A 23,345-nucleotide genomic window follows, 5' to 3' on the forward strand; every position below is an offset into this window, starting at 1 on the left:
TTTGGTACCATGTGTGCCAAGTTTGATAACATATCTGGAGTCTGGTTTAATAAAGATTTTAGGCGTAAAATCGAATCCGCTTAATGTCATATTTTTATTATTCTGCAACATTTTTGTATGAAATGAATTGTATTCTGTATTAAAGATGAAAATATTGCAGAAAGAAACAAATGCTAATAAGTCAATACCATCTGTGATGATACAACAGATTTAAGATTTTCACAGCTACTACTAAAGCATTTAACAATGTTGTTAATGTTCTCGTTGTGAACTTTCAAATCGTATTCTAGACTTGTGATCTGCTGTATTTCTAACAAGATTTGAGACAACTGTTTCAGCTGTACTTGTTCATATTTTAATTTGTGAGCAATTCATCGTATAGAAAAAGTTTAAAATTTAAAACAATGTGGCAATTCTTGTTGTTAACTTTATCAAAGTTCTGAACAATCGGCCCAAAGCTCTAAACATGAATGAAATGAAGAAAAGCGCATTAATGTTAAATTCAGTGCATATTATTTAATAAAATATTGAATCTCATTATACATTATGTTATACATTGTCTATATTGCAATAATACCTTCCTTTAAAACATAACCCAATTAACAAAATTGTCACGTGTATTTAAAATTATGAGGTTATGGAGAACTAAAAATGAAAACAGGAGCACTGTAAATGGTTGCTTATGCTCGTTTCTTGTTTGTACTCATTCAAAACTCAATCGTTATTGAAGCCAAAATTACCTGGGGGCCATGGGAAGGGGCAGTGATTATGAACAGTCTCATGTCAGACTTAAGTCTCGAGACTCCTTATGGCAAAACATCATTTCATTGTGATTTTCCTTGTATCTATACATTGATGGTGAATTTTGCTGAAATATATAACGTTTTGAATGTTTTACAATTATTTACTTATTTTTTGTAAAAGAAATGTAATAAATCTGATTTTTTGTTCCTTCATAATAATGCTTTTTTAGTCTAGACTTCGACTTGAGACTGTTTGTAATCATGGTCCCTGGGTATTTGTGAATACGGGCCCAAGATGAGCCCTGAAATTGAGAGCTAGTGACTTTTTTACAGCTGATATTTGCTTGGACACTTGCATCAAAATCAGAAAAGAAATCCTACAAATTAGTATCAATTACATTGGCAACAATTTCATATATCCCCACAGGGTGAATGCAACTTTTTTTCTTAGTATAGGGGTGGGTATCTTTTTTCACTAATTTGGACCCCAAAGGAGTGGTTATATAATTCAAAAGTGCCTAAATGTTTAAATGGAAGAACCCTAAGCCCTTTACCCTGCTTTGAACATGAAACCCTTAAATTATGAGACAAGTCTGTCACAAAGTCAATGATCATGGACAAAAATGGTTCCATAAAGGCACTTGGTTTTCCCATCTGCCTTGTTACTGTTAGATAGTCACTTCTTGTCCTTCAATTTATATTTCACATTCTTTTGGGTCAACGGTTTTGGTGGGGATTCTTTCGCTGTTTTCGTTGGTCCGCCTGGTTTGTTTCGATATCTGTCGTAGATGCCCTGAAAAAAAAATGACATGCCATATACAAAAGCACACAGAGCGGATTCAAAGTTCAAGCCAGGAAAGGTTAAATTACAATGAATTTTGATGAATGACCCTTGAAACCTTGACCTTTGACCTACTGACATGGATCTTGCACATGACACACTGACTTCTTATAGTGAACATACGTGCCAACAATTAAATCAGCCAGAAAATGACCAAGCCACAGCTCCATAAAGCAAAGTACATGGATTTTCTTAGTCCCCAAATGCATTGCCATGAAACCCCCTGACAACCCCCAAACTATGGAATTTTGACCAATCATCATTAAGTGTGGCCATGACCTTCAACCCATATACTACATGGTTCACTGGACATGCTGTCTTGTTATGGTGAACATTTGGTGCAGAATTATTTTAAAATCAACTTATGCATAGTTCAGTTACAGCCCATAGGCCAAATTACGAAGAACTTTGACCAATGACCCTTTAGTGTGGCCATGACCTTCAACCTATATATTATATGGTTTACTGGACATGCAGTCTTGTCATGGTAAAAAATTGTCGCGAGTTATTTCAAAATCAACTTATACATGGTTATGTTACAGCCTCTAAGTCAAATTACAAAGAACTTTAACCATGCAATGACCATTAAAGTGACACTCTTATTCAAAACCAATACATACACATGTATAACAAATATAAATTTTTACTGATAAACCTTTAACTACTTACTAAATAATGCATTTTTGGAAAATTTTAGTCACTGATAATAAGATTGTGTATGTGTTTCTAAAAGCAGAAAGCGAAAAAGATATTAAATAATTGGTGAATGCTAAAATATTTACTGTGGTCTACTATAGTCTCATAAGGTAGAAATACTGTGTTTTATGCTCATTTCTTTCAAATGAAACTCGGGTATCCTTCATATGAACCATTGTTTTTGACATTTTTTTAACCTTTTTGGAATATTAAAACAATATAATAAAATGTGGTAAAACTTATTTGGGAGTAAGAGTGCATCTTTAAATGTGACCTTGAACTTTGACATACAGAGGCTGGTCTTGCAGCAACACATAATCTTGTCATAGTGAACATTAGTGCCAAGTTGTTTTAAAATCCCCTTATACTTGACCAAGTTACTGCCCAGAAAACGAATAGTTGAAGTCATCCCAATTGTCTGCCAGATCATAATTCTGTCCGCCCAAGGACATACCACAACCGTATAACCAAAGTTTTCAGACAACCTGGTTTATAATCAAAGGAAATTAAAATGGTATTGTGTAACCTGGAGTGTTGCATGCACTTCCCCGAGCAGCAGGCGTTTGGCTGGTTCACACTCCCAAGAATTCGACATCAGGTCCCAACATTCATCGTCGAACACGGGCAAGTGCTCTGGCCTTAAACCTGGAGAAGAAATCAATCAAATTACGGCCAACCTTAAAAAAAAAATGCTGGCCATAGAACTTTGTAGTAGAATTGGATTTCCTCTTCTATGGTTGAATGGTGTCTTAAAGAAAGTATTTTTTCCAAACTAATACACAAACATCCCAATTTTTAATAAAACATGCAATTTTCTCAATGACATAATTATTTCCACAGCAAGATTACTGGTTACCCTGGAGAAAACTGTGCAAATATTAATCAACAGCAATTGACTGTCACACTCTTAATAATATAATCCAAGTACATGAACTTTTGGTCCTTCAAGACTTGTTTTTAACATATAAATATTCTAGATATGGCGCTATGCGATGAAAAGGAGTGATGGATATGCATACAGATCGGCAAGGGTATCGCTATTTGACAATGAAGCGGCAACAATGTAAAAAAATGATGAAAGGTTGTCAAATATCTAAGGGTTTTTACGAACATGGAACTGATATTTGGGGGTGTTCCCGGAGACTCGTTAGAGCTAAATAGTTTTTAATGATAATCTTTCAAAGCTTTACATAATTCACACACATATGTACCATTTTTTACGTAATTCCAAAGCTGTTCCTTGTTGGCGCACTGTTCGAAATTCTGTGGCAGACGGACGCTTCCCGCGCAGATGTACCAAAACAGAATTCCAAATGCATAAACATCCACACTGCTGTCATATCTTCCCGAAAACAGCTCGGGTGCCATATGGATTGGAGTACCTAAATAAAGAATCTTTTTTACAGAACTGCATTTTTGTAGTTTTAGGAAAGAATGTATTTCATTTAAATAGATTTCATCATGGAAAGCATTATATCAATTATATATATCTCAAATATTGAAAGACTGCTAGTTAGATAAATATTCTAAACCCCTGCTTAAACATTAACTGTGTATATTGCTCCCACTAAAATACTCCTACTGACTGATACTCCCACTCACTAAAATACTCCCACTGAGTGATACTCCCACTAAAATACTCCCACTGAGTGATACTCCCACTAAAATACTCCCACTGAGTGATACTCCCACTGAGTAATACTCCCACTAAAATTCTCCCACTAGAGTGATACTCCCACTAAAATACTCCCACTGAGTAAAACTCCCACTCCCACTTAAATATTCCCACTGACTGATACTCTCATTAAAATACTCCCACTGAGTAATACTCTCACTCCCACTAAAATACTCCCATTGATGAATATGAATACTTCCACTCCCACTAAAATACTCTCACTGACTGATACTCCCACTTAAATACTCCCACTGACTGATACTCCCACTTAAATACTCCCACTGACTGATACTCCCACTTAAATACTCCCACTGAGTGATACTCCCACTCCCACTAAAATACTCCTGCCTAGCTTAAACCAAGATCCGCTTGTCTCCCCAGTTGTCTAAAGTCATAGGTAGGTGAAACATACCATTACTTTATTAACAAAGAACTAGATAGCAGACATACTCACCCACAATACTCCCGCTCATCATTGCCTCTGGCTTACAGAAACCAAGATCTGTGATTTTCCCACGATTGTCCTTATCCAACTGTAAAGAAATATAATTATTCCATGCTTAATTTCTAAACAATCAAACGTTAAACGTCTAACACAGTTTTTTTTAACGCATTTTCAATAACCTTAAACATTATAGACATGCCATTGATGTTTATGAATTCAGAAAAACTTTGTCATATAATTAGGCGTATACCACGGTAACTAAAACCATATAGTTGAAGAAATATTTTTGCCTAATCTTAAATAGGTACTGGTTTGAATTCTACTTAAGACCAGATTAATCTATCATCAGCCAATTGAATGAAACTTGTTAAATTCTTTGGTACGGTTAAAGTTGTCCAAAATGTTTATTGGTTGGCAAAATATTATCCAATAATTACAATTAACAAAATTATTGATATCAATTAAATGTGCAAACTGGGTAAAAGATAACAGCCAATTGTATGAAAACAGTTCATTTTTTGGTTTGGTTAAATTTAGTTAAATTGGTTATTGATTGGTCAATATTTATCCAATAATGACTGTTGACCAATTAAATTGCTTAAATGTGCAAACTTACCAAAAGATTATCTGTGGATAAGTTATCCAGTTTTATACAGTTGCCCCCTGTGGATAAGTTACAGAGGTTTTAATCAATAGGCCCTCTGTGGCAAACCTATCCACATTACATACAATTGGCCCCCTGTGAATAATTTATCCAGGTTTTTATACAATTTCCTGCAGATAAGGTATCCATGTTTTTGTACAATTTGCCACCTGTGGATAACTTAACAAAGGTTTTTGTACAATTTTCAACTATGTGGCTAACTTAACCAGGTTTTATACAATTGAGGCCCGGTGGATAAATTACCCAGGTTTTTGTACAAGTGGCTCCCCTATTGCTAAATAATCCAGCTTTTATACCATTGACCCCCTGTGGATAAGTTATCCAGGTGTTTGTACAATTGGCTCCCCTGTTGCTAATTTATCCAGGCTATATACCAATGACCCCCTGTGGATAATTATCCAGGTTTTTGTACAATTGGCTCCCTATGGATAACTTTTCCAGGTTTTATACAATTGGCCCCCTGTGGATAACTTATCCAGGTTTTTGTACAATTGGCCCCCTATGGATAACTTATCCAGGTTCTATACAATTGTCCCCCTGTGGATAACATATCCAGGTTTTATACCATTGGCCTTTTGTAGTTTACTTATCCAGTTTTTATACAATTGGCCCCCTGAGGATAACTTATCCCGGTTTTATACAATTGGCCCCCTGAGGATAACTTATCCAGGTTTTATACCATTGGCCCCCTGAGGATAACTAATCCAGGTTTTATACCATTGGCCCCCTGGGGATAACATATCCAGGTTTTATACAATTGGCCCCCTGAGGATAACTAATCCAGGTTTTATACCATTGGCCCCATGTGGCTAACTTATCCAGGTTTTATACCATTGGCCTTTTGTAGTTAACTTATGCAAGTTTTACACAATTGGCCCCCTGTGGATAACTTATCCAGGTTTTACACAATTGGGCCCTGTGGATAACATATCAAGGTTTTATACAATCGACCCCCTGTGGATAAATTATCAAGGTTTTTATGAAATTTGCTCCATATGGATAACTTATCCAGGTTTTATACATTTGGCCCCCCTGTGGATAACTTATCCAGGTTTTATACAATTCGCCCTGTGAATAACTTATCCAGGTTTTACACAATTGACCTACTGTGGATAACTTATCCTGGTTTTACACAATTGACCCACTGTGAATAATTTATCTAGTGTTTGCTGCATAATTGGTTAACAACATAAGGTTGACTTACTAGGACATTTTTCAGTTTAATATCTCTGTGAACAAGGCCCTGACCATGAAGAAACCGTATCCCCTCGACCACATCGATAGAAACCTGTAATCTGAAATATGGAAAATTGTTGATGATCATTACCTCCACTGAACTCATTTTGGCTGAATCATCACATTTAAAAACATCACCATTGTTTACAATAACTGTACGCTATTCAGATAAAACATATTATTTTTCAAGGACCAACAAATGACTTGCATCACATTTCTAGTCCCATTTTAAAGATATTTAATTATTAATATATTTCTTCTCACTCAAGCTATTTTAATCAAGAAGAACAAACCAGTCTATTCAGTCTTTGAAGCACAATCCGAGAGCAGATCTCTCTTCTGTAGACAAAAGATGATGAGAAATAATGCCGGGATACTGCTTTCCTAGGAATAATTGAATAAACCAGTCTATCCAGCCTTCCCATGAGACCCAGTCCAGAGTTGTTTTGATTGCCAAGTATAGATCTTTCTGTAGTAGATCCATGAAAGGTAAAACCGCTGGGATACCGCTTCTTTAGGAATAATTAAATAAACCAGTCTACTCAGCAAACCTTGAAATCCAGTCAGTCTATCCAGGCTTACCTTGAGACCCAGTCCAGATTTTGTTTGATTGCCGAGTACAGATCTCTCTGAAGTCGATCCATGATGAGCAGTACAGCGGGAGTACCACTTCCGTAGCTGTAGTCGATAACAGAGCCACGTAACATAACGACTCTGTCATGGTCGGGGATATTCCTGAAAATATTTCAAACCAATAAATTAATTGTCAACTTTCATCTAAAAGAAAATGAGTGAGCTAGGACGCCTCTTTACCTCTTGGGAACTTCGTCAAGCTCTGTAAATCATTGAGTCACACCGCGTTACAACTTATGTATGATTAGGGATGTTCCTAAATCTATGTCTGAAAACAATAATAATTATTATCAGCATAATTTTCATTGAATGTAAATCAGCTAGGATGCCTCATATACAGCTCGAGTACTTCTTCCGTAGCTGTTTGAGTTGAGAAGAGAGCCACATAACAATTTACACCTCTGTCATGGTCAGGATTATTCCTTAAACAAATTGGTACGATCTCTACTTTATAAATGTCACTGACAGTAAGGTCTGTTTTTCATTTGTTCATGATGAGTATACCATGCACTCTCACACTTTTAGGGATTTAAAATTATTTTGTCTATTTTTATTTCCATGTAAAAGGCATACTGTGAAATCATTTATATTGACAGGCATGAAATTTCATGGTTTTTCGAAAAAAGGACAATTTCGTGGGTACTTAATTTCGTGGATTTTCATTTTTTGAAAAAAATAAAATCTAAACTGGAATCCTGAATCTTCTGTAAATTCACCAATTTCAGAATAAAGGTCAAATTTTCGTTGGGATCTTAAATTCATGGATAAGCCAACCCACGAAATCCACGAAAATTAATGCCTCACGAATATGAATAGTTTATTTGAAAGAAAGGGAAAGGTTACTTATTTCACAAACAAATGAATGGAATACCAATGTTGTTTTTCTTAAAAGGGGTATAACTAAATTATTCTACAAAAACGGACGAGTCTATGAACGGATTGGCCAATGAGCGGACGAGCTAATAATGCATAAAGAGAAACTTCTTACTTTGTGTAGAAGAACTCAAGAGCAAGATCATTCCAGTGTTTCTCGTCCGGGGGAACAACCGACTTTATGGCACAGGGGGTGTAACTTGCCCATGAGTCACAAGAGTAGACAACTCCGTATTGACCACGGCCGATTTCTCGCCCCATCTGCGGCATACCTGAAAAGAATCATGACAGGAACAATGACAAAGTTATAGATTCGTAAATTTTGATGAACAAGAGGGCCCTGAAGGCCCTGTATGACTCACCTGTTCCAATAAAGATCATCAAGAATAACATTCTGATCAAGTTCCATGAACATATAGTCATAAATGTGGCCTCTAGAGTGTTAACATGCTTTTCCTATTATTTGGCCTGGTGACCTAGTTTTTGACCGCACATGACCCAGATTCGAACTTGGCCTAGAGCTAATCAATATAAACATTCTGACTAAGTTTCATAAACATGCAGTCATAAATGTGACCTCTAAAGTGCTAACAAGCATTTCCTTTAATTTGACCTAGTGACTTAGTTTTTAACCCCAGATGACCCAATATCGAACTAGTCCAAGATTTTATTGAGGGTAACATTCTGACCAAGTTTCATTTAGATTGTGCCCAAATTGTGACCTCTATAGTGTTAACAGTCAATTTGTTGACGGACGACGATGACGGACGACGGATACAGGGCGATCACATTAGCTCACCTTGAGCACTTCATGCTCAGGTGAGCTAAAAACTATACAATTTATAACAAAACAAAGTACAAAAAGGCAGTACTAATTTTCTTGGAAGACTAATCATTTTGAATTTAATATTCATTCTTTACTACTCTGTGTATGTCAAGAATTAGTGAAGTTAAAGTTTCTGGAAGCTAAAAAGGACACTGAACTTAAAGCAACTGGGGCCGATTTCTCGAAACTACTTAAAATTGTTTCAAGTTGTCTAATCGTAGCTCACCATTTTTGTTCTTCTAAATTTTGTGAAATGTTTGCCTCTGTAAGGGTATTTTGACTGTATATTTAAGAGATCTTTCTGATTATCACAAAAAAGTAAGTTTTAAAGTTTTATTTATCAAAATCAGAAGTACAAAATTTGCTTATCAACATAATATTATAAAGCTACTTATGTCTGTGAAATTTAAGAACTTTCGAAAAATCAGGGCCTGTGAAATAAATGGACTGAAAATAATAACTCTGCGACCACATTAATTTTAATAAATAGATTGTTAAGAACAAACACCTTGATTTCATAATGAAAAAAAATAAAAATAAATAAAAATGAGGCCTAATAAACGATTTTAAGTGGGTATTTTAGTGAGTTGGCAGGAAAACACCAAACACGCTAATAATCGATCGTAGCCTTACCATAAAGTATGACATCTTTTAGCGAGGTGCTTTCAAGCGCAACCTTGGCAACTCTCGGTGCATGCACTTTCCGTAGTTTCAACCGCTCCTCTTCGATCTTAGTAAGTCGTCCCGAGTGCTTCATTTCCAGTTGCTTGAGTGCTGTCAGAAAGGCATCGTGGGATTTGTTAAGACGATCTTTGATCTGGGATGATATGCTCTTTGCTAATCTGAAAATGTAATTTTTTTAACGGTTTAAGAAAAATGCATAAAACATCCATTTTTTAACTTAAATATTAAATCTGCGATCTAATTTTTTATCAGCAGTGTTATATAACTGGTTTCCATGGATTTACGCAAAAATTGGCTTATTAAAAGACAAAAAAAAAGTTGTCAAATTATGTTCAATCTGTGAGAGTGCAGCTTTAAATACATTTACGTACAATTTGAAGGAAGAATCTACCTAAAACATCTTTCCAAATCAAGAATCTACCAAAAGATTTCAGGAGAATTTTTTTTAAATGTTATAGTTGGACATAAAAACTTAGAATAGATCAGGAAAACAGAAAAAATAATTTCATTTTGCTATGCCTTAGGAATGACATCATCATCTCTTACAATGTAATACTTGCCTACTTACTATTTATTTCCTTTTTCAATACAAAAGAAAAGATTTTCCCATTCAATCCTCAGACTGTAAAATGCTTGGACAGAAACGCGCCTATCTGTCTGTCTCTCTGTCTGTAGGCCTCTCAGCCACAAGGTTCAGGTTAAAAGGCTACTTAGCAGAAATATTAAACTTCTTAATTTTCATGTATTCCTACATTTTCAGAACCCATGCTTTTTTCTGCTTTTACAGAATATTTCATGGGGAAAATAGGCTAGCGATCTTTGAATTTAATAACACTTTTTAGAAAAACCCGCCTATTTGTATGTGCAAGTAAAGTCACTTTGTAAATTTAGTCATGGGCTAAAATTTCAAAATAGTGAAAAATATCAAATTGATATTTTCAATGTTTGAAACAATGAAATATCAATTTTATTTCACTGATAAATCTCTAAAAATCACTGGAAAGCATAATTATAATAAAACTTTTATAATAATTGTTATCAACTTTATTATAAAAGGTCTGTGGCTTTTAACCTGGTTGAGCCAAGACCCAGGCCAACCCCTCGTTGGCAACCTTTTTCTTCCGGTCATTGTCAATCCACTCTAGCTCTACGGGATCATTATATTATAATTACTATCATGTCTCCATGTCTTCATTTAACGGTAAAGCAGTTTTGATAAGGGTGGAGTTTGTAGTTTTTTTTATTTTTTATGTAGGGTTAGGTTTTTTTTGGTGTTAGTGTTTGTGTTATATATGTGATGTTAGTAAGTTAGGCCTTTGCCTTGTGACCCTAAACAGGGTTTATTTTTGAATTTTCGACTATTAATTAGGTGAGTCCCTGTATTTTTCATTGTATTAATCAAACCTTGTTGCACTTAAACACTGGCCAACCTCTTGGTGTAAACACTAGTAGGTACAGTTTTCCTCAGATAATGACTGATCTTTGCAGATAAACATGTATCCTCCTAGCAGCAGGGAATAAGTAGATATGGCATAAATTTTAATGACAAATGAGTTTGTGACCTTGACCTTTAACTCTATGACCTCAAAATCAATAGGGGTCATCTACTGGTCGCCCCCAACCTAAATGTCAAGTTCGTAGGCCATGGGCTGAGGCAATGTCAGCTTATCACAAAGACACGCTTTTTGCTTCAAGGTCACTAAGACCTAAACCTTTGACCTGATGACTCTACTGGTAAGACCCAACCTCCATGTCATGTTTGATGAACATAGGTCTAGGCATTGTTGAGTTATCACTTGGGCAAGCTTTAAAATCCTTTTACCATTAAAGGTCTCTTTGACCTTGACCTTTGGCCGGAAGACCCCTCAAATCAATAGCGGTCATCTACTAGTCAGGCCCAACGTTCATGTCTTGATTGATGACCATAGTTCCAGGAATTGTAGAGTTTGCATCCAAGGTCACTGTAACCTTTGACCAGATGACCCCTAAAATCATTAGGAGTTATCTACTGGTCGGGCCCAACCTCCAAGTCAAGTTTGAGGGCCATGGGTGCAGGCATTGTCAAGTTATCAATCGGACAACCTTTTAGCATTCAAGGTCACCTTGACCTTGACCTTTGACCTGATGATCCCTAAAATAAGTAGAGGTCATTTCCTGGTCAGGTTCAGTCTTCATGTCAAGTTAGATGACCATAGGTCTAGGCATTGTTGAGTTATTACTTGGACAAGCTTTGATAACCTTTTACTTTCAAAGGTGACCTTTCAACCGATGAACCCTAAAATAAAAAGGGTCGCCTACTGGTCAGGCCCAACCTTCATGTCACGTTTGATGACCATACGTCCAGGAATTATCGAGTTATCACTCGGACAAGCCTTGGTCTACCGACGGACCGTCTGACTGACCGACATGTGCAAAGCAATAAACCCCCTCTTCTTCAAAGGGGGGCATAATATTTATTATAACCATAGCCTCATAGACATACCTGGTAGCACTTAGACTGGCCAACATCTCGGCAGCAACTTTTTTCTTCCAATCATCATCAATACGGGGACTCTGGCTCCACGGCATACCCTGGACAATCTGATGGAAAGTGAAAATAGTTTAGTGTTCATACATCAAACACATGAATTATACTAACACACTCAGCTAACATGTTGTTTTTTTCTTATTATACTTCAAACACATGAATTATACTTATAAACTGTTAACATGAAAATCGTTTAGTTTTAATTATATCTGAAACACACACCTTTTACAAACAATCATATGGAAATCTTTACATTTTTAATGTGCTTCAAAACACTAGATTATACTAACAAACTGTTCTCATGGAAATTTTTTAGTTTTTATCATTCCTGAAACACATGAATTAGACTAATAAACCGTTAACAACATCTTTCTTTTATATCTCAAACACATTAATTATACTAACAATCAGTTAACAACATCTCGCAACAATTAAAATCTATGATGTAAAATATAATTTTATCATTGTGTTCTCTATATTATAAGTTTAGCCATGATTCAAAAAAAATAAATTCCATATCAAATTTCTATTCCTTACAATCATGCTTCTCATATTAATATGAAAAACTACAGAAACAAGCTCAGTAGCCAATATGTTCATAATAAATATGTATCAATTGATTTAAAATTAACCTTAAAATGAATATTTTTTATTGGAACCTCGAGTGAAGAAATGATTATGTAATAGACAATTGTTAAGCAAGTTTTGAAAGTACACGTATAATATCAATTGAAAACACAGAACCTCATTATATATAAGAAACAAGAGATATATATTTAGTTACAGTATTAATTCTTATATATAAACAAATAATCTCCAAAACAAATAGCTTATGTTTTAATCTCGGGGAAACAAACGATGGACCCATTTCTGTTCAGAACTTTGTTAAAGTTGACAATAATGTTAAAGGGGGTAGACACCAGATAATACAATGAAAGAGAAAAAAAAAATTCTCAAAAACTTAAAATTGACATCGTTGTGTACAACGCATTGAATCTTACTTTCTGATGTATCACATCGCTTAAAACACAAATCTTTCGCAGTTTCTGCGCATTTTTCCAATTCGAAATTTACTATGGTTGTTGATCGCGTAAAAGTTTAAAAATAGTGTCAGTATATTAATTTGTACTCATAAACAGATATAATTTAAACTTGGAAACCGGGACACGCTTTTTAAAATGGGAAAACACAGATGAGACAGCAATTTTTAACATATGATTTTTGTTTTTTTAATTTTAATCATGTAATTTAAAAAGTGACATTTTTTTGACCTCCTACTAGCTGGCATTGACAATTCTAGGCTTGATTTGAGGAAATACGGCATTTGCCGATTTTCGGACCATCTGGTGTCTAGCCTAGTCTGGTGTCTTTAATGTCATTGTTGTTAACTTTCAAATCTGTATAAATCTGGAAAATTCACAGATATGCTTATGATCCGCAGGAAGATTAACAAGATTTGAGACAACTGTTAAACCGTATTTGTTTTAATTATATATATGAATACATCATAAAATATTTCACCTTAACAAGATAATAACAATGTTGTTTAGGCCTAAAAAAATAATTGTTTGGTTAGGGTTACATCCTTTTCAAAAATAGGTAGGGTAGGTAGGCAGGTATAAGCATTTAAGTTTTAAAACTACATATTGAAAATTTAATTACCATACAGTAATTTATTTTTAAAGGTGCACAATTTAGGTTAATTCCCAAAAATATTCTTTTTAATTTTTAAATTAATGCATTATCATGTTTAACTTCAATGATCTGACATCCAAAAAATGCATATGATTTATTACACAAGCGTATAAATTAAATGTCAACAAAATGACCGACTGATATATCATCTAACAGCCAAATGAGCTAAAACAAGGTTTTTAATCATGAAAACTTTTCTTATTATGTTGTGTGATAATACCAAAAAACAGTCCCCCTGAACATCTATTAGGGAATGTACGTCTATGTAGAAAAATACAGAATTTTATGCATTCAGTGTTAGTCTACAGCTAATGTCATATATGATTCTTGATTAAATGAAAATACATTATTTCTATAAAACTTTTATTATTGTACGTTCATTATTGCACATGCTTATTGATAAGTTAAAGCACAACAGGCATTCCCTGACTGCAAAACAACATCACCAGGCTGCCCAGTCACATGACTTGATCACATGACCAGGTCACATGGTATTACCTGCTTCATTCTTTGGAGGAGTAAATGGATGAAAGTAGAACTTGATCGGACTGTTATCTCAACTTGGTACGCAGCATTGAGTATCTGAAATTGATTACATTCATGCTCCATGCAAAGAAGGTTATGTAAAAATATAAATGATATTTACAATGTTGGATAATCATATTCAAGTGACTCGCTCATGTTTTTGGACCAATAATTAGTTTTTCCGATAATGCATCTGAAAACACTTATTTAATAATTATCTTACTCTACGGTATTGAAATTGCAGAAAAAATATTTTGGTTTTAGTGGGGTTTAAACCAACGCCAGTAAAGTCAAGAAATAATTAGAAAACAGCCTACTAGTCCACACAGCCACCAGAATTTTACAAAAGTGGTGGATATGTAAAATTGTTAAGAATACATTGATAACATCACGTGATAATGTCAATCAACCAATCACTCAACACGACAGCCGTAATTAAATTTCAATGGCGTTATATACGCTAATGAAAATTATGGTCTTCAAAGACGATATTCGAGCAAATATCAACATTTGCTGAAAGGTTCATTTTTTTGGAATTTTTGTTTTAACACTCTTTGTGATTTGCCACCCTTTATTTTGTAAAAAGAAAGAACATTTTAAAAACCATGAGCGAGTCACATTAAAGACATTAAAAGAACAGGGAGCCGTTTCACAAGTTTACTGCAATTTTTAAAAGATACATCAGGAAACACAATCTTACAGAAAAGTGCCTTAATATTAAAATCAGAAACAAGCAATTTATTTTTTGGGGCCTGAATAAAAAAAAATCCAGTAGTTCTCAAGACATGAACAGTGGTAATGATGATACAAATGTGAAAGTACTTGAACTTTAGCCAAAGAAGAATATTTAAAAAAGACAATCATAAACAATGAAAGTCCTTCTTTTAAAGCTGCACTCTCTCAGATTGATCGTTTTGACAAAACAGTCAATCTGTGAGAGCTGTGCAGCTTTAAATAGCATCTACGGCCAAGACAGTGTTTTAGATATAAGGTTCTAGTTGTAAGTTGAGATTATAATCTTAATTTCCAGGGGCGGGTTCAGGAATCAGCGTTAAAGGGGACATAACTAATAGGGGTGCAAACTTTTGACACCCATTTTAACCCTATTACCATAATTTATATGGCTTAAAATGTTTCAAGGAGGGTGGGGGGGGGGGGGGGGTAATTACTCCCCATAGAAATGTTTAACAATCCAAATGGTGCATTTTGACGGTATTTTATTACTTTTATTCTCAAATATCAACATAAAAAATAAAAAAGGGGGGGGGAGTGGGCGCAGGGTAATATTTGGCACTTTTTCAAGTGGTGGAATAATGAATGGATTACCCCATTTAACAACAAGGTCATATTGTTTTGTTTCCTTAATCATGGTTTTAACTAATTAATTACTAGCTTAAGTGTAGTACTTATAAATATTTCACAAAATAACAAAACTATGACATATTAAAGCTGCACTCTTACAGAATGAACGTTTTGCCATTTTTTTTTATTTTTTGTCTAGGAACAAGCAAATTGTAGCAAAAATTAATGGAAACTAGTTATATAAGACTGCTGAAAAAAGTAGATCACAGATTTTTATATTTTAGTTCAAAAATTGATGTTTTATGCATTTTTACTTTAATTTTCAAACGGAAATATGAAAATCTACAATCTGACTTTTTGTCAGCGATCTTATATCATTGGTTTGCAGATATTTACGCAAAAATTTGCTCTTTCCAAGACAAAAAAAGTTGTAAAATGGTATATCTGTGAGAGTGCAGCTTTAAGTTAATTTCTCTTTACCATTTAAATTTCTTTTTTTTTTGGCTCATATCAACAGGGGCTTATAAGTAAAGAGAACAATAATAGTTATTTCCTGATATTTGTTAAAGTTGCACTTTCACAGATTAAACGTTTTGACAACTGTTTTATTTTTTGTTTTCGTACGAGCCAATTCATGTGAAAGTGCAACAAGAGATGTTTGTCAAACATTATGCCCCCCCTGAGCGCCATGTTGTCAGGATTATATGGACAATTGAATGAGGTCCAAGAATTGTCGAGTTTGCTTTCAAGGTCACTGTGACCTTGACCTTTGACCCCTAAAATCAATAGGGGTCATCTACTGGTCAGGCCCAACCTCCATGTCAAGTTTGATGACCATAGGTCCAAGAATTGTCGAGTTTAATTTCAAGGTCACTGTGACCTTGACCTTTGACCCCTAAAATCAATAGAGGTCATCTACTGGTCAGGCCCAACCTCCATGTCAAGTTTGAGGGCCATGGGTGCAGGCATTGTTGAGTTATCACTTGGACAACCTTTTATCATTCAAGGTCACTGTGACCTTGACCTTTGGCCCAATGACCCCTAAAATTAATAGGGACAATCTCCTGGCCAGGCTCAACCTCCATATCAAGTTTGAGGGCCATGGGTGCAGCCATTGTCAAGTTATCACTCGGATAACCTTTTACCATTCCAGGTCACTGTGACCTTGACCTTTGGCCCAATGACCCCTTAAATCAATAGGGACCATCTCCTGGCCAGGCCCAACCTCCAAGTCAAGTTTGAGGGCCATGGGTGCAGGCATTGTCAAATTATCACTCAGACAACCTTTTATCATTCCAGGTCACTGTGACCTTGACCTTTGGCCAGATGACCCCCAAAAACCATAGGGGTCATCTCCTGGTCAGGCCAATTCTCCAAGTCAAGTTTGAGAGCCATGGGTGCAGGCATTGTTGAGTTATCAATCGGACAACCTTTTACCATTCAAGGTCACTGTGACCTTGAACTTTGGCCCAATGACCCCCAAAAACAATAGGGGTCATCTACTGGTCAGGCCCAACCTCCAAGTCAAGTTTGAGGGCCATGGGTGCAGGCATTGTTGAGTTATCACTCGAACAACCTTTTAACATTCAAGGTAACTGTGACCTTGACCTTTGACCCATTGAGCCCAAAAAACAATAGGGGTCAGCTACTGGTCAGGCCCAACCTCAAAGTCAAGTTTGAGGGCTATGGGTGCTTGCATTGTCACGTTATCACTCGGACAACCTTTTACCATTCAAGGTCACTGTGACCTTGACCTTTAGCCTGATGACCCCCAAAAACAATAGGGGTCATCTACTGGTCAGGTCCAACCTTCATGTCAAGTTTGAGGGCCATGGGTGCAGGCATTGTTGAGTTATCACTCGGACAAGCTTTAAAATTATTTTACCATTAAAGGTCACTGTGACCTTGACCTTTGACCCGATGACCCCCAAAATCAATAGGGGTCATCTACTGGTCAGGCCCAACCTTCATGTGAAGTTTAATGACCATACGTCCAGGAATTGTTCAGTTATCACTCGGACAAGCTTTGGTCTACCGACGGACCGACCGACCGACTGACCGACCGACCGACATACCGACATGCCTGTGCAAAGCAATATACCCCTCTTCTTCGAAGGGGTGCATAAAAATACTAGTGTTATAAGACTGCTGACAAAACATGGAAATTGGCTCATTCCACGCCAAAAAATAAAAAGGTTATCAAAATGGTAAATCTGTGAAAGTGCAGCTTAAAAAGAAACCTAACATGTTTTTTGAAAATAAAGAACAGATTTTGGAATGTATGTACATTGAATAGAATTGAATTGATTACAGAAAAAACAGTATGGAAGAAATAAATGCCATAATGATATTGTAGTATGAAATTAAATAATCATAAAAAACGGCGCATTGATTTTAAAATATATAACGCCTCCAACATAAATGACGCAACGCCATTGGTCCAGGATTGGTCACATGGTGACCCCATATTATTCCATATATTGGTTCACCAAATTCATATCTTACCAAAATGGCGTCATTATTTTTCCGATTCCAATGAATGAATGAAACATTTCACATGTAAACAGATTTTTCCATATTGGGTCACCAAATTTATATCGTACCAAAATGGTGTCTACTTTCTGATTCCAATAAATATTTTTATGGATATTAATGAAACATTCAAACATGTAAACAGGTTGTCGACACGATATATATGTTATGGGGCTTATTAAATAGGTGACGTGATATGGGATATTCTGGGCACAGGAAACCATATTCGGGTTCAAGCTTTGCTCTCACCCAATATGGTTTCCTTTGCCCCGTATATCCCATATTGGGTCTCTTACTAACCCCGTAACCTTAAGTACATAGACAGGTCAGGTAAAATTATAATAAAACCTCCAAGGCAATTTTAGATATATGGCTAATCACCTCTGTCATAATCATATGTATTAAGACTTTATGCATCATATCAATAATATCCAACTCTTTGATTAAAATGGTATCAAGCAATGCACGAAACTTGTCCAAATATTGGGTTAATTTGTTACTGTGGTCATCACGCCTGATGATCAGACCTTGTCCAAATGCTGGGTTATACAGCGGTCAATACAACCATGGTCAATGCTGATGGACAAAGAAAATAGTGGCTTAAAGGGACTAAATCACAGTCAGAAAAACGACAACAAAAATTATAATTCATGTGAATTGTGAAGTTCCTTAAAAGGGCATAATTGTGGTTTGAATGGTCTCCTGCTCTACTTGTGTGGGTTTTTTTTTTCAGTCAATAAAGGGGAATAATTCAAACTTTACTTAAGCCAAAGTTAAGCCCTTGCTACCCATGTGCATATTGTTTCTTGCAACGTACGGTCTAAGTTTCATGTGAATAACTTAAATGGCTTCACAATTCTTTGTGTTATTTCGAAGGTGAAGGTTTATGTATTTGCAAGCCATTACGATGACACCTTGAATGCTATCACCAAAAACTCGACTGTTTTCTTCGGAATACCAACAAGCTAAGAATGTTTAAACAAATTACATAAACTTTAGTTGCACTAATCGTTTTAGAGGGGTCTCTTTGTTTTTGGTTAACACATTAACTTCCCATATCAGAGTGATAGCAATATTAGAATGGGCCGATCAACCATTCAATAACTACTGTGCCAATATGTTACAATGCTATTAAATTTAACCCACACTTTTTATTGAACTTTGTCATTTAAAACACAGCATAAAACAGTTACATGACATTCACAGACCACGTGAAAGAAATAATACACTTGCACTAAAGTGCTTGTGAATAGTCTTATTATCGCAGGCTTTGGGTGCCTCAACTATTACGAGTAAAATATGTCGCATGCGATAACATACCTGTTTGAGTGCCTCTGTGGTGGAGTTGCTATCCGGGTGTTCCTGTTCAACTCTTTCGAGGCTTTCAAGGCATCGGGTCAAAGTACCTGGAAAAAACAAAGATGTAACGATTTCATTTATATTTTCAATGAACATTTTCAGCATGCGTTTGATTAGTATATTTGTTTTTCTTTTAAATGTTGTTAACATATCGATTCACTTTTAAGTAAATTTTAGGGTTTTAGGTACATCAATTGATCTGTTATAGATGTGCTACTTTAACCAATTTCCCGATATTGCACAATTTTCCCTGACTTAGGGGTTTTGGACAAATTTCTGACCGATTTTTAACCATTTTCTATTACTGGTCAAAACCGGTCAAGACAGCAAATTGTTGGTTTTTTGGAGGCCTGATTATAATACTTATAGCTGAAGGTGTTGGCATGTGAGAACATTGATGTTCAATAAGGCTGTTGCTTTTACAAATCTATTACCAAATAGTTTGAGCTAATCTCATTATTTTTGGTTTTCAGTAAATTGAATAATATTAACTTCTTTAAGAGTTTTTATACTTTAGATAGAAATTATCTTTATGATAATTACATACACCATTTTTCATCTATCAAAATTCTATTTAAGTATGTATTTTGGCTAATTGAAATAAGCTACTTAAGCCTGTCAAGCTTAAGAAGTTTCAAGAAATTCGGGCCTCATGTTTATAGTTAGCAACTTCTGTTATTTAACTTGTAATTTTAAGTTCCTCCACCAACAAGCGTGCAGTATATTTTTATTAATAGCTCTGTAATTTATCATGCTAGTTATTGAATTCTTTAGCTCCACCTCTGCATGCTAGTTACTGAATGCTTTAGCTCCGCCTACATTTCCATTCCCATATTGGTGTTGTAATAATGTAAAGATTGTACAACAAAGTTAACCTATTACCAAGGTCGTGAAGTGCATTGTTAAGTGTATACTAGTTTAGGCCGATAATCCATGGGCACACTTTCCATGTCTACTGTCTGCATCCATTGGCTGCTGTCGACATTTTAAAATGGACACCATTTGCCGTTTCATCGAGTGATTTTAGCAGACACAGATCAGACACTGGTCAGAATTGGGCATGTAAAAGCAGGTACAATGAACAGACCCAACAGTATTAATCTGGTTTGATATTATTCTATGCAGACAGTTGACACGAATAGCGAGTACTTGGAATATCAGCATTAGTCATCAACTTCTGGTTATTTAACTTGGACATGTTATAGCTATGACATGTGATGTCTCACGGGTTTTTTTAGCAAAAAATGGAAAAAGTCTTTAAAAAAAGGGCTTTCATTTCTGAAAATTTAGACGCGTAAATAATTCAAACAATACAAAACAAACACAATTATAGCATCAGCACAAACATTCATATTCCATAAGATTCATTTATATTTATTTCTTTTTCTTTTTGGGAAAAAAATGTCTCAAAACAGAGCAAAAATATACTTTTTTTTAAATAAGGTGGAGCTGAATTCTAGCCACTGCTAACAAAGGTGAAAATTTAAGCCCTGGGTCAACATGTGCACCAAGTTTCATATTGATATCTTATTGTCATTTCAACATGTGTGCCAAGTTTCATATTGATATATTATTATCATTGTCAACATGTGTGCCAAGTTCATATTGATATCTTATTGTCATTATTAACATGTGCGCCAAGTTTCATATTGATATCCTATTGTCAAAGTCAACATGTACACCAAGTTTCATATTGATATCTTATTATCATTGTCAACATGTGCGCCAAGTTTCATATTGATATCCTATTGTCATTATTAACATGTGCGCCAAGTTTCATATTGATATCCTATTGTCAAAGTCAACATGTACACCAAGTTTCATATTGATATCTTATTATCATTGTCAACATGTGCGCCAAGTTTCATATTGATATCCAATTGTCAAAGTCAATATGTGCACCAAGTTTCATATTGATATCCAATTGTCAAAGTCAATATGTGCACCAAGTTTCATATTGATATCAAATTGTCAAAGTCAATATGTGCACCAAGTTTCATATTGATATCCAATTGTCAAGGTCAATATGTGCACCAAGTTTCATATTGATATCCAATTGTCAAAGTCAATATGTGCACCAAGTTTCATATTGATATCCTATTGTCATTGTCAACATGTGTGCCAAGTTTCATATTGATATCTTATTGTCATTGTCAACATGTTTACAAAGTTTCATACTGATATCTTATTGTCATTGTCAACATGTGTGCCAAGTTTCATAATGATATCTTATTGTCATTGTCAACATGTGCGCCAAGTTTCATATTGATATCTTATTGTCATTATCAACATGTGTGCCAAGTTTCATATTGATATCCTATTGTCATTGTCAACATGTGTGCCAAGTTTCATATTGATATCTTATTGTCATTGTCAACATGTTTACAAAGTTTCATACTGATATCTTATTGTCATTGTCAACATGTGTGCCAAGTTTCATAATGATATCTTATTGTCATTGTCAACATGTGCGCCAAGTTTCATATTGATATCTCATTGTCATTGTCAACATGTGCGCCAAGTTTCATATTGATATCTTATTGTCATTATCAACATGTGTGCCAAGTTTCATATTGATATCCTATTGTCATTGTCAACATGTGTGCCAAGTTTCATATTGATATCTTATTGTCATTGTCAACATGTGCACCAAGTTTCATATTGATATCTCATTGTCATTTGTCAACATGGGTACTAAGTTTTATATTGATATCCTAATATTTTTACATTTTCATCATTGTTATTATAATCAATATAAAACAATTTTCACAATAATGATTAAGACACAATAACCAGTGACTGCAGGCTACGAAAACACTTATTTAACATTTTTTGTCACAACATCTTAAAATAATTTTATCTGCCAGTACTTTATATCATGCTTTACCAAGGCAAAATACAAAGGGCTTTTTGCAATTTAAAATCTAATCATAAATCTAAGAGTCTGTAGGTTTGATCCCCACCAGGAGATCAAGCTTTCTCCCACCTCAGATAAGTAGATCCAAAAATTTTATCATGCTAGGAATTCTTATCTTGCCCACGAACTCCTTTTTAATGGTCACCACTTTGTAATTACCTCCCTTGTTCAAGACTGTAGTATCATAGAAACCTTGTCTTGTGGCAATATTTACAATGCTTATTAATTATATCTTGCTTCAAAAGACACGCACCTTTCAAGAAATAATGCTTCACTCCTCAAAACTATTTAAAGACGATTTGACTATTTACATAATCTGAATCACTGCGCACATAACCATGACAACCACGAATTATCACATATCCATACGCATTTATTTTCACAACGCAGAGTTCCAGCAAAAATACATTTTTACCTAATTTTGTTTAACTGAGGTGGGAGAAACCTCGTTTCCGCAAATCACCCTACACTCGGGTTGCCTGGAATGAACCTATCTTATACTAACGGCCATGGAAGATACTTATATTCTCATGGCTTCATGAAATGTACACCAATAGTATGTTTTAACCAAGGAAAGGGTCCATGGAGTAATTCTATAAGCGAAACAATTTCATCGAAATCGACCATAAAATAAATTAGTATAAACTAAACTAATTGAACAGTTACTGAAGCTTTTCAGCAAATGCAACAAGTTACCAATCATTGGGTCCTCATTTGGAGATGGCAGTCCTGGTGGTAAAATTGAAAAAAAAAAATTAAATAAGGTTAATGGGACGATGTGGCGAAGATGTTCACAACATGAGAGCAAGCACAGTCACCATGGAACAACTAATTGATTAATTATTGTGTTTTAAATGTTGCACTCTGGGAACTACTATACAAAACTGTTCTTAATAATGCAAAAGATAATGTAGAATATTGACATGGGGATGGGGGGGGGTATATTTTTTTCATCCCACTGGATATGTTCTTGCTTGTTGCACCTTTCAAAATATAAACTTGACAATTTAAGGCTTCTTTAGAGGAAATACTGTATTTGCCGATTTGAGACCATCTGGTGTCTATTCCCTTTAAAGGTCTTAGTAAGTATTTACTAAAATAGATTAAAGTTTAATGCTACGCAGAACCAAACTAATTTTGGTAAATGCATACTAAAAAATCCAATAATGAGC

General features: G+C 35.1%; 1 protein-coding gene across 1 annotated transcript; it reads right to left on the reverse strand.

Moving 5' to 3' along the window:
- Nucleotides 1–1,419: 1,419 nt before the first annotated feature.
- On the reverse strand, nt 1,420–20,454 carry LOC128216302 (dual serine/threonine and tyrosine protein kinase-like). The gene is made up of 12 exons (XM_052922868.1): nt 20,406–20,454; nt 19,218–19,303; nt 14,037–14,120; nt 11,799–11,896; nt 9,266–9,474; nt 7,922–8,078; nt 6,883–7,035; nt 6,269–6,359; nt 4,410–4,488; nt 3,492–3,662; nt 2,807–2,925; nt 1,420–1,536 (listed from the first exon to the last, which is right to left on the reverse strand). Exons 1-12 carry the CDS (start codon nt 20,452–20,454, stop codon nt 1,420–1,422), a joined length of 1,413 nt encoding a protein of 470 aa, XP_052778828.1.
- Between the last annotated feature and the right edge of the window lie 2,891 nt (nt 20,455–23,345).

The sequence above is a fragment of the Mya arenaria genome, chromosome 14 (genome assembly GCF_026914265.1).
Source record: "Mya arenaria isolate MELC-2E11 chromosome 14, ASM2691426v1".
NCBI lineage: Eukaryota > Metazoa > Mollusca > Bivalvia > Myida > Myidae > Mya > Mya arenaria.

Excerpts from the sequence above, each read along its gene's own strand:
- LOC128216302 (XM_052922868.1), bottom strand. The coding sequence starts at position 20,454 with ATGTCCAAGTTAAATAACCAGAAGTTGATGACTAATGCTGATATTCCA. Across the intron at positions 11,897-14,036 it reads TCCTCCAAAGAATGAAGCAG|ATTGTCCAGGGTATGCCGTG; the intron begins GTAATACCATGT and ends ACTTTCCATCAG. Across the intron at positions 1,537-2,806 it reads AAGTGCATGCAACACTCCAG|GGCATCTACGACAGATATCG; the intron begins GTTACACAATAC and ends TTTTTTTTTCAG.